Source organism: Polistes dominula, unplaced genomic scaffold, assembly GCF_049000335.1.
Source record: "Polistes dominula isolate Pdom_NZ unplaced genomic scaffold, Pdom_raw_medaka contig_33, whole genome shotgun sequence".
Lineage (NCBI taxonomy): Eukaryota > Metazoa > Arthropoda > Insecta > Hymenoptera > Vespidae > Polistes > Polistes dominula.
In genome coordinates, this window is record NW_028300998.1 from 987,534 (window position 1) to 999,818 (window position 12,285).

The 12,285-nt window shown below is 30.0% G+C and overlaps 3 protein-coding genes across 5 annotated transcripts in view; 2 read left to right on the forward strand and 1 right to left on the reverse strand.

Annotated features, from left to right (window-relative positions):
- Positions 1 to 131: 131 nt before the first annotated feature.
- On the forward strand, positions 132 to 3,042 carry LOC107064567 (dehydrogenase/reductase SDR family protein 7-like). 3 transcript variants are annotated; one of them, XM_015317367.2, is made up of 7 exons: positions 138 to 324; positions 495 to 634; positions 719 to 862; positions 1,211 to 1,430; positions 1,527 to 1,611; positions 1,681 to 1,841; positions 2,524 to 3,042. In XM_015317367.2, the coding sequence occupies exons 2-7, from the start codon at positions 596 to 598 to the stop codon at positions 2,721 to 2,723; spliced, it is 849 nt and encodes a 282-aa protein (XP_015172853.1). In that variant the 5' UTR covers positions 138 to 324; positions 495 to 595; the 3' UTR covers positions 2,724 to 3,042. The 3 variants fall into 3 exon arrangements, with proteins under 3 accessions (XP_089029603.1, XP_015172852.1, XP_015172853.1); XM_089173477.1 differs by lacking the exon at positions 495 to 634 and having other exon boundaries at positions 132 to 324; XM_015317366.2 differs by having other exon boundaries at positions 134 to 634.
- Positions 3,043 to 5,753: 2,711 nt separating this feature from the next.
- Pmi (Transmembrane protein Pmi) lies at positions 5,754 to 7,818 on the reverse strand. Its single transcript, XM_015317533.2, has 3 exons — positions 7,696 to 7,818; positions 6,651 to 6,868; positions 5,754 to 6,575 (listed from the first exon to the last, which is right to left on the reverse strand). The coding sequence occupies exons 1-3, from the start codon at positions 7,716 to 7,718 to the stop codon at positions 6,289 to 6,291; spliced, it is 528 nt and encodes a 175-aa protein (XP_015173019.1). The 5' UTR covers positions 7,719 to 7,818; the 3' UTR covers positions 5,754 to 6,288.
- An 864-nt stretch (positions 7,819 to 8,682) lies between these two features.
- osp (myosin phosphatase Rho interacting protein outspread) overlaps positions 8,683 to 12,285 on the forward strand; it is a 69,478-nt gene continuing 65,875 nt past the window's right edge. Inside the window, 1 exon segment of the mRNA XM_015317370.2 lies at positions 8,683 to 10,241. Within this exon segment, the coding sequence (XP_015172856.2) occupies positions 10,098 to 10,241 (144 nt within the window). The 5' untranslated portion in view covers positions 8,683 to 10,097.

Genomic DNA, 12,285 nt, shown 5'->3' on the forward strand with positions numbered 1-12,285 from the left:
GTGTCGGTGTGTCGGGAAACCGAAAGAAGCCGAGGGAAGCCGAAGTTAGCTGCGCGACGGAGGAGAAATTATACCTCACACGCGCCGCGGAGAAATACATGGACACAATGCAGTGAAGTGCACACTGTGTGCACTGAACTACACTCCTCGGCTTCCCTCGGCTTCCCTCGACTTCTTTCGGTTTCCCGACACACCGACACGTAACATTTCGTTGTGTGCGAGACGTGCTGTGCTCGAGAGAAGGGGAAGAAATGTTGTACGATCTGGCTTCACTGATATATATGTGTGTGTGTATACACGCAATACATAAAATAGGATTCTAATGTAAGTGATTATAACATTCTGAACTTTGTACGTTTACGTATAGATGATTAATCGCGTATTTTACAATTATAACGAGAAAAGTATTATATAAAAATATATAACATAACCTTAATATAATCATTTGATCTTGCATACATTTAATTAATTATACGCACCTATAATCATGAAAGAAAAAGAAACCTTAAAAGGATGGTACATTATATGGTGGTTGTTTAAATTAATTGGATTTCCAATTACTATACCATGGTTACTTTACCATTTTTATGACATTATGCAACAAAAGAAAGAAAAAGCAATATTAAAAAATAAGGTATCATGCGTATATTCTAATTTGTGAACAAATATTTGATAGTATATTGTTATTGTAGTAAATTTGTAAATTATGTTAATTTAGGTGGTAATGATAACTGGTGCCAGTTCTGGATTAGGCGAAGCGTTAGCTCATGTATTTTACAGTTGCGGTTGCAGACTTATTTTAGTTGCTAGAAGAAAAGCAGAGTTGGAAAGAGTTAAAAATACATTAGTGGAGAAACATTGTGTATGTTCAATTGTATTCTATTTTATCATATGTGCTCATAATTATGAAAGTGGTCTCTATCTAAGTCATATATCTCTTGTTTCGAAATCTTATTTAAAGATTTATACTTGAACACTATTATATGAATTCTACACAATATTGAAATAACAAACATTATCTAACGATTCATTTTTGATAATATCGTTTTCAAATTACATTGAATTTATTTAGTTTATAATAATGTAGTGTGTAAACTCATTTTTTTTTTATTAATTTTGACTTAGATCACTTTCATAATTATGGGTACATATGTTTATATGTATATATAAATAAATATTTATATTATATTAATAATATTACATTTTTCAGACAGTTCCAACTCATCCACCTGTAATTCTACCTTTGGATTTAACCGAAATTAATACTTTACAACCGGAAATATCAAAAGTTTTATCGATACATGAAAGAATCGACATTTTGATAAATAACGCTGGAATTTCATATCGAGGAGAGGTCATTAATACAAATGTGGATGTGGATATTAAAGTGATGCTCATTAATTACTTTGCACAAATAGCATTAACTAAAGGTTAATATAAAAATTAATATATATATATATATAAAAGAGAGAGATTTATTTAATTTGAATATTATACGACATATATATATATATATTTGTTTCCAGCCGTTCTTCCGTCAATGTTAAAACAACAATATGGTCATGTAGTGTATATTAGCAGTGTTCAGGGTAAAATTTCTATACCTTATAGGTTTGTATCATTTTGTTATCAATATCTTTGATTAGGATTAGTAATCAATTAAATATCATAATTTATTAGATCTGCATATGCAGCATCTAAGCATGCATTACAAGCTTGGTGCGATTCCTGTAGAGCGGAATTAGCTGAGAAAAATATTAAAGTAACAATAATAAGTCCTGGATATATAAAGACTGCTTTATCATTAAATGCTTTAACAGGAAATGGTGAAACATATGGAGGTTTGTTTGTTTGTTTGTTTTGTTTTTTCAAGTATATTAAAAATACAAAAGTAATATAAAAATATTAGGCCGAGTTATAAATAACTTCCGTGTTTTTATGAAACAAAGAATGGCATTTCTGCGACTGATAAGTGCAAGACACTTTTCATGGTGTTTTTTTCTTTTCTTTTTGCACTCTTTGTATTTGTTGAACGTATCTATTGAATTTTGTTCCAATATTACCTTCAAAAGGTTCGTCAAAGTTGGATAGACGTCCTGCACTCGGTGGTTCGTCTTTTAAGGTTGTATCTTCTGAACGGAATTTTACAAACCAATTTCTAACTGTCCTATCAGTTATCAATTCTGCACTGTATACGCTGCATATTTATTCACTTGCCACTTTAGTGTTATTGAATTGTTTCAATTCTTAAAGCATTACACGTTGAATATGCACTTTTTACAGTTCCATTTGAGAAGTTAAGAAAAACTGTTAAATGTAACATTGATTACATAAAAAAGTTAACAGAAGATTAAACTGAATTTCTCATCTATACAGTGATATCAAAAATTTGTTTGTTTCAATGACTTATAGTAGATAAATACGAAAAATAGATTTTACATAGACACATAGGAAGTTATTTATGACACTCGACCTAATAGAAAACTTTATACTTTTATATAAAAACATAGTATGTGCTTACAGTAATGGATCAAACTATAGAACAAGGCTATTCTCCTAAATACGTTGCCAAAAAAGTTTTGAAAGCTGTATTGAAAAAAGAAAAGGATGAAGTTATTGCACCAATTATTCCAAAATGTGGTATATTTATACGTTTCTTATTTCCATCCCTTTACTTTTGGCTCATGGAGAAACGTGCTAAAAAGTTAGATAAAGACAAATAATTTTCTAATAGATCTGATATATTATATTTTGTTTGAAATATTATAATATAATAATATATTTATTTTTTGAATTATTATTTAAATTTTATTAACTAACGTTTTTTTTCTTTTTTTTTCTCTTTTTTTGTTATTTCTTATACTTTTATAATAATTAATAAATAAATAGAGTTTTATATATATATATATATATATACAAACTGTTTCATAGAATAAATTCATTTTGATATATCCTATATAAGTAAAAATCATATGATACAAAAAGTTGAAATATCTTTATTCCAAATTATTCTTTATTTATAAGAATATTGAAGAAATTTTGGTTTGATTGTATCGAAAAAAAAAAAGACAAGAAAAAGAAAAACAACACATTTTTTACATGAGCCAAAATTTTTCTATGTATAAAATTATAAAGAAATATTATCTGTATAATTATACAGAATTATCATGGAGTAGTAGTGCATTAAAGTTTCTAATTTATTAATTATATTAATTAAATCTCAGAAATATATATTATACATCTAACTTTCAGACATATGTACGTACTACTATTAAATTCATTACAAAAGAAATGTTTTGTATATTAAAGATTAACATTTGATTAAAATTCTAAATGTTTGTTTGTTTTTTTTTTTTTTATTTATTTATTTGAACTAGTAACTTTAATTTTTATATATATATATATATATATATACAATTTATTTAATATATGAGAAAAATAAAATTATATATAATTTTATGTCAAAATATATTTATGTAATTTCAAAGTTACATATTTGTTTTGTTTTTTATTATTTTATGAAATAACAAGATTTTTCTCATTATATCAGAAACCAGTACCGATTTATAATTTGAATAAGGACAAATTGTTGATAAAAATTCATGTACGTACATACACACATAAATTTATAATCATAATAACATAATTAATTGACTTATTAACAATTTACATTTATCTTTTGTTTTTTTTTTCTTCGTTTTCTATCTTCGCTCAATTTTTTCTTTTTTTTTTTTGTAATTTTAAATTTATATATCATTTCAAAATAATTCAAAATGAATCAAAATAATATGATCTATCTGTTACATGTTTTGATATATATTTTTACAATTGATTAGTTTGGCAAAGAAAAACAAAAAAAAAAACAAATCTAAACTCGAAGATATAAATTTCATTCACATAATCTCTTGTCTTATTATAAGAATATTAATTTCATTTTATTATTATTATTATTATTTTTTTTTTTTTTTTACATTAAACTTGGCATGTAATTTAAATATAATTATACTAATTATTTATACATAGTATATTGTTTTATATTTTGTATTATTTTGCAAAATATTTATATTTCAATGCTGTACTTAAAACAATTTTTTTTAACGATACTACTATGTACATATTTATTATAATAGAACTATTTATTATATATATATATATATGTACAGCATTATAATGTACAAGAAAGTTTTTCAAAAATTCAGATGATGTTCTTTTACATTTAGAAAATGAAAAGTAATATTTTGTTGTCTTATAAATTTAAACATTAAAATTCGAATAACCCCACTTGACTAGAATTTCTACATGTTCTATAAATTCCAGTAATTATTTTTTTTAACAAACCTAGTAGTTTAATAATAGATTTACTAGATGATTTATATATATATATATTATTTGATCGATTATTATTTTGTTATAAATATATCAATAATAGATTATATATCATCGGTATAATTTTTGTTCAATTTATCATTTGAACAGACCTTTTTCATCAATTGAAGTTAAACAACAAAATCCTTCAAAAAAAAAAAAAAAAAAGAAGGTAAAAAGAAAGAATGAGATATACATTTAAATGATTAAATCAATCATTGTGTGTGTGTGTGTGTGTGTATGTGTGCTTTTTGTTCAATTCTTAAGCTTGAAAATAAACTGAAGTAATTTTAGAAACATCTATTAAAAGAAGTATAAATATATATATCTCTTCATCGAAATTCTTTGAATTATCAAATGTGGAATAAAATTCACAAATATTTCAATTAACTTTCAATATTTTAAAAAGGAATTATTGAAAATAAAAAAAAAAAACTTTCACAATACGTATAAGTAAATTTTTTACTGTTCGCGATTTAATATTTGTTTGACACTATATTATATAAATTTCTCTTGTTTCAGAAGACAGAATTTTGTTTTTGTATTTTGATATAAAAAAAAAAAAAAAGAAAAAAAAAAGAAGGTTTTGTTCATATAATAACGTGAACAAAAATTGTTTATAATAAAATTATAACAGGTGTCAGCCTGTTATATCTAACATCGATTAGAGTTTTGTTTGTCATGAAATTCGAAATTTTTGGTTAAATTATTTTTTAAAAAAAGAAAATGAATATATCTAATGTCATGTTTTAAGAGAGATCAGGGTTTTCTTTTTTTTTTTTTTTTAGATACTTTGTGTTAATTGGAATGTTAGAACACCAGAATACTTGGCCATAAAGGTATACGAATTAATATTCATGGGGATTTATAATTATTATGTTTATATATATATCTTATTAGGTATATTTTATTTTGAAATACCTAAGTAATTCAGATTTTAGTTTTAAGTAAGAGGCCTAATGTTGAAATACAAAATAGAAAGAAGTAATTCGTTTCTTACAAGCTTCACAAAATAAAAATGTTTTATGTTAGGTAGAAGAACTTTTCGTAAAATTCTTTATCATTTATTACAGGAATGTTGTAATGCTATTTTTATGGGACTAAATTATGAAGCTTGGTATGCCTTTTTTTTTTTTTTTTTTTTTTTTTTGAGTAAAAGTTTATTTACCCAAAATTTGTTGTTTCAAATTTTCATTGAAAAAAAAAAAAAAAAACATTATTTACTGAAAACACAATATATGTGATCCATAAAATATTATATTATATTATTGAAACATTTGGAGAATATAGAATACCACTATCATTTACAATTATTATGCACAGAAATACAAATGTTCGTTTGAATTCTGGTTAATTTTATAAAATGAAAAACTTTCGGAATAGTTGCCTTTCTTGTTTTTTTTTTTTTTTTTTTTTTTTTTATTATTCTCGCGTTCTGTGCAATCTACCTATATTATTTACAATCTAAAAATACACAATGCTATATTTATAACTTGTCGTTATTTAAAGTTGTAATTTTGTATATTTTTAAAGAGAACACATATTTTACTTTTTTTTTTTTTTTTTAGTTCATTAGGAATATTTTTTTTTTTTTTTTTTTTAAATTCATTTGTGACAGAAAAAAAATAAATGATTATAGTTAAATCGGTAAATTACGGATCACAGAGTAAAAACACCTATAAACTCTGAAGATTATGTCCGGAGCTAAATGCAGTAGTCAGATGCAGAAGATACACTTTTGACGTGGTACAAAGTCTTCACTGTAAAGCGAATGTGATTCTGTATTTCTTCTAATATAAAGAATCCTATGCCTAGGCCCTTGCTGTTTGTTCTATTGTGGATGATGTATTGCACGGCCTTTTATGTTATTGTTGTTTTTCAATTTAAAAACAAGATATCATTCATTTTCAACAATTAAAAACTTCATTTAAAAGCTTGATAAATTCTCCATGCGCTAATACTAATTGCTGCAAGAGTAACACTCGCATGAAGAATTCGTCTCCTTGTATCGTCCTTTCTCACAAGGAACGTTGGCGATGAGGGACCTAAGATAGCTAACACTTCCATATGTGGTAGCTTACTCGTGTCAGTTTCTACTTGATATTGACAACATGGATCAAATTGCCAAGATAATGTATACAGTCCACAGGTTATAAGTGATACAAAACCTAATGTGCCACAAATATATGGTCGATCACCCCATATAAGACCTAAAAATGTTAGCAATCGATTATTAAATAATACGATTTATGATTTACAGTTATAATATAAGAACATTAATAAACCTGTTGTGATGGCCGTTAAGCCAGAAAGCGTTGCAGTTTTATGAAGACAATTTCCTACTGTTATCCACCTAGAAGTTTCATCTCCTAATTTGGATGGTTCGATAATAATTAAAGTACATTCTGATTCTAGAGCTCTTTCTAACTCGTATTCAAAAGTTTCGTGAGCATTTTCACTATCGTATACTTCTCTAATAATTGCAACTTTTGAATTATCATCCCTGTAAACATACAATTAAATATTACAATTTGAAAATAAAACCAATAACTAAGGTTATTTTCTCATAAGTTTCGATATGCACAAATTAAATGAACATTTAATAACAATAAATTAGAAAATCTATAAATGTATATTTATCATATATACTATATAGACATATAAGATGTACCTTCTAATAACATTGTTTTACAACATAGTTGCAGATAAAGTCATATAATTCTAAACCTTTGATTTGTAAGAATACTCGTTAAACATTGATATCTCATGTGTGACATTTAAAAGTAGATCACTTATTACAATTATCATTTTCTTTTCTCCATTTGTTTCTTTTGCATGTTATGTAAGAGGTCTGATTGAATTTAATTAGATTAAGAGTTTGTTTGAATAAAATATTTGTATATATATATATTTCTAATAAATGTACAATGTATTTTTATAATATTAAAATATATTGTAATACCATTGTTTTATAGGCTAATTTATACAACAAATGTTGAAATTCAAAGTAACAATGTTTAGACTATAAGAAAAAAAAAAATGATAAATATGCATAAATATTAATCATTAAGCGATTTATAATAACTTTTAAATATAACATTGTATTAACGCTTTTATATTAGAGAACAAATATTCTTTATAATGAAATATTTACAAATATTAACAGAGAAAAGAAAAAGGTTAATTTGTTATGCTTAAAGTATAACATTTGAGGTTAGCTATTATAATATTAACTTATATGATATAATAGTAATATTTTATATAACCATTGTCGGAACTATTAAATATAAAATTTTATATAAAAAATTGCAATTAATTAATGCTACGAACCTGTCAACGGCTTTATCTACCATCTTTACAAGCAATCTTATGGACGATGGAACAACAGTCGTTCTAAACTCGAAACAAATTTATGAATATAGAACCGGATGTGTAAATCAGCTGATTCTTTCCTATATGAGTTTGACTCAAGTAGTTTAGTTAAACTTAAATATTGCTTTTAGTAGTAGTAAAACATATTTGTTAAATATAATATCTTTGTTAAACTATTATCAAATAATATAATAATAATATATATATATATATTATTTTATTTTAATTATAGAATGAAATTAATTTGAAATAAATGTCTTAATAATATTATTGATATTTTATCAGATGATAAAATATATGAAAATATGAACGTTTAATAGTTCCCGCCATTTACGTTTTCTGACTTATCATTTTGCTGCTTCAAAAGATGTCGCGTTATATTCGATTCAATAGTAGCGGGAATAAAAAACATAATAAATAGTTGCAGGTTGTTTTTTTATTGCTTATTCTTTACTTATTATTTTTGTATTACAAATAATTGGAACAATCGTTGATTGATGTAATACAAATATTTAATTATCATCGTACGCGGTGTATTTTACACAATCGATGACGAACGTACACGCGCAGTGATGATAATTTTAGAATATTGCTTTCAGATTACATAATTTGTATATCATTAAATATTATCGAATATTTAAAAATGCATATAATCAAAGAATCTGATTAACGAGAGATGTTCGTGTAGAAAATATAACTTTGACGAATTTCGCAAGTATATTCGAGGTCAATGAAAATTAATTCGAAAAATCAGCAATTTTTTATTGTCGATATTACTTCATTAACAACATTTGATTTGATTAAATAAAATCATGTTGTTTGTAAAATGATATTATTGGAAAAAGAATCGATAAAAAAAAAATCATAAGTTTACATCGTATCGGAGATCAGCCAATAGGAAAAGGCGTATGTATGTTAAGGAAATATGGCGGATGCGCGTTGGTAAAGTTAGCGACCAATCAGTTTACGAAGATGGAACGATAGCTCAGGAAACGATTGGAAATGGTGTGCGGTAGCGCTTGGATTATAAGAAAACTGTACGGTAGCACGGTTTGCGGATGGATGTAAGCGCGAGTTTCGTTCTGTCATGGATATTATCGAACGGTGTGTCATAGCTTTGTCCGAGCATCGTCGTCGTGCTCGTCTTCGTGCTCAATTTTGTGTTAATCGTCGTCGACGTCGCCGGCGTCGTCGTCGTACTTATTGCTAGATTCTTACAAAGTAGCAGCGCCACTGGGCTCTGAAAGAATCGCAAAGGGGCGTATTTATGCGTCTTTTGCATGTAATTCTCGATTCCAATTTTGTACTTGCACCTTTTGTTTTTCTCTGGTGCCTCGAGTGAAACACACTGCAAGAACGTGGGAGAGGGGGAGAAAGAGAGAGCGTTTAAGTGGGAAAGAGAGAGGGGAGGCTTCCCCGTGATTTCATTCTATCGTCCACGTGCTTTCGCGGCTTATTGTTAGACCGGAGATTCTCAAGTGACGGGTGCGGCGGTGAAAGAGTGAAAAGGGCAGGAGAGGGGGTTTGGTTTGATCTCTCTCTCCCTCTCCCACTCCCACTCCCACTCTCTTTCTCTTTCTTTCTATGCCGGAAGGTAAGAAAGAGTGGGGGATAGAGTCAGTACCGCGTCGACCTTAGAGGAGTCTAGCGCTCGTTTCGTTGCATCGCGTTTAGTGCGTGTTCGTCAGTGCGCGAGTCAATGACGACCTCGTGAACGCGCGAGAACGCGCGTGCTCGTGCGACGATGCGCGTTTCCCGCGACGTCGAGAAAGAGAGAGAAGAAAGCAGAGAAGATTAAGAATAAGAAGAGGAAAAGAGAGAGAGAGAGAGAGAGAGAGAAGAATAAAGAAAGAATCCAACACAACTACGAATCATCGTCGAATCGTTCGATCACACAGCTGAGAGTTTACTACGTGATCAAATACACGCGCGTGCGCGTGTCAGAAGAAAACGTGCATTTCGTCTGCTCTTACCTTTATCTCAAGAATATCAACATATCTCTTGTTTTGAAAGGTGATTATTTTCGAAGCGAGACACAGTGGTTGGGATTTCAAGAAGCGCCAAAGTGATTAGAAACGTAAGTTCGGCGGTGATACTCTCGAGTGAAGGGTAGGGAGGGAGGGGGGAGGAGGAGGGAAGAAACGTGAATTTGTCGCTGTTAAGACGATCACTGGAAGGATAGTATAACAGAGGTGATAAATCGAAGAAAATAATAAGTGAAAGAAACTTTGAAAAGAGAAGGGAGTCGATGGAATAATGTCGTCGTGGTTATTGTTACCGTTATTAGTGTTGCTGTTTATATCGGCCGATAATAATCGTCGTCTTCGTCGATAATCTTTGACTCGCGTGAGTGTATCGCGATGTCGAGCGGCACGGGGGCCGTCGTGCGTCCTACCGGCGCCGAGTGCAGGAAGTTCGCACCAAACATATTCAACAAGAGCAAGTGCAGCAGCTGCTTCAAACAGAAAGAGGAGCACAGTGCGGAGGCTCTGGAATGCAATAGGGTGAGTTTTCCTTGATGGACTCTATCTTTATCTCTCTCTCCCTCCCTCCCTCCCTCCCCCTGCCGCTTCTCCTCTTTCTCTCCTCATCCTCATCGTATATCCTTTTCTTTCTTTCTTGCGTGCTCTGTGTGTCCTCTCTCTCTCTCTCTCTCTTTCTTTCTTTCTTTCTCTGTTTCTCCCTTTCATTCTGCTACCCTCCTCCATCTTTCTTGCGTACATGCTCAACTCGACGCGCCTCGAGACGTCTCCCTTGACTTTTTCTTCTTCTTCTTCTTCTTTTTCTTCCTTTCCCTTCTCATCTCATCTCTTCTCTTCTTTTTCTTTTTTTCTTCTTCACCGTTGAATTCCACGGCACGGTCGGTGAGGAACAACGGAAGGAGCGGAAGGAGTAGGAAAGATGGAGGGAGGGAGAGAGAGAGGTATGTCTCGTAGGGATCATTGCTGCGTTACGTAATTCATACTTTTTCATTCGATCTGTTGCTGCTGTTACCTTCGGAGCATGTCTCAGAGGAGTAAACTCGATCGATCGATCGATGGATCGATCCGTCAGTTCGTCTGTCCGTCCGTCCGTCATTCCTTCGTTCGAGGGAAAGCATTAATTGCATGTTTCCTTCTATTACGATGCGTTTTTTCTTTTATATGAAGATGCGTCATCATTGAAAGAATTGTTCATTTGTTATTCTATTGATAAACAAGGTTTATTTTTCTACACGATATAGATTTTTTTAAATGCTACTCTCTTTCTTCTGTTTTATTTGTATCTTTTTGGTACATATTTACGTATTAACGCCACCCACAGCAAAATTACGCTAATACACCAATCCTATCACTTTAAATTGTTGCATTAAATCATAGAATAAAAAGACTTTATTTAAAATCAAAAATCGTTTTAAAATTGAAAAGATTTGATTTATAAAAAGTAGTCACAATTGGATTTCGGTGGAAAATAGGCCGATATAAAATTTAACATAGATTCAAAATAGTCTCTATTATTATTTTCTTTCACTTGATGCTGTCGCCATAATCCTGACGCAACCCTGACGAAACCCTGACGATTGCTGTGTGCAAACAACAAGGTTGCTCTTTATTGGCGCATTAGCGGAATTTTTGATGCGGTGTCATGGCGTTAATATGTGAGTACCATTTTTTTTTTTTAAGAACAACGCGAATCCTTTTCGATTGTTATCGACGTTCTCGCGGCCTTGGCATCGTAACTTTTACATATATACCTTTCGAATCAATGTTTCCTTCTCTCGCCGTGACGCATCACGCTCCTCGTCCTCTTATCTCGTATATTTATACGGATTCAACGAAAAAAAAAGAAAAAAAAGAACAAAAATCTCGATGAGTACAGATAAGAGGTTGTGTACGCATTCTCTTATCTCCGACTCTACACACAGTATGAATTTGATCGATCAAAAATAAGTAAAAATAAGATTTCTCTCTCTGTCTCTCTCTTTGTGTATGGTTTTTTTTATTCCACGGAGAAAGAAAAAAATTAAAAAAAAAAAAAAAAAAAAAAATGAAAAAAAGGAGATTAAGTTGGGAGCTTTTTTTGTCCCAAGTAATCTCGACTTATTTAGAAAAAAGGAGTCAAATCGAAATACTACTATGTAGAAGGCACGCGTTTCTCCTTTCTTATACTCGTTTGCAAATTTCGGAATGCTGGCAGCCTTGCGACCTGTTCTCTCTTTCTCTCTCTCTTTCTCTCAGTGCATTCCAATCGCCTTCTTCCAGCACCCTTTATAACTGCCTGTCCGAGAGCCGTTGCTTCGTCGACTTTCGAAGGAACGCAGTAATTTGCGTGAGAAAGAGAGAGAGAGAGAGAGAGAGAATGCGTGTGTGTGTGTGTGTGTACGGTCCTCTTTCTCTTCTCATAACAACATTGAAAGAGAGAGAGACTAAAATGATCAGTCAAATTGCGAATACAATTTTCTAAATTTCAAATGCTCTTGCAATTTTGTCCAACCTTTTCTTTATCATTAAAAAGTACATTCTCCTACCTACTTTCAATCCATCCATATGATTGGCTTTTTATGAAATT

Excerpts from the sequence above, each read along its gene's own strand:
- LOC107064567 (XM_015317366.2), top strand. The coding sequence starts at position 488 with ATGAAAGAAAAAGAAACCTTAAAAGGATGGTACATTATATGGTGGTTG. Across the intron at positions 1,612-1,680 it reads AAAATTTCTATACCTTATAG|ATCTGCATATGCAGCATCTA; the intron begins GTTTGTATCATT and ends ATAATTTATTAG. Across the intron at positions 1,842-2,523 it reads AAATGGTGAAACATATGGAG|TAATGGATCAAACTATAGAA; the intron begins GTTTGTTTGTTT and ends ATGTGCTTACAG.
- Pmi (XM_015317533.2), bottom strand. The coding sequence starts at position 7,718 with ATGGTAGATAAAGCCGTTGACAG. Across the intron at positions 6,869-7,695 it reads GTAGATAAAGCCGTTGACAG|GGATGATAATTCAAAAGTTG; the intron begins GTTCGTAGCATT and ends GTATGTTTACAG. Across the intron at positions 6,576-6,650 it reads CTTAACGGCCATCACAACAG|GTCTTATATGGGGTGATCGA; the intron begins GTTTATTAATGT and ends TAACATTTTTAG.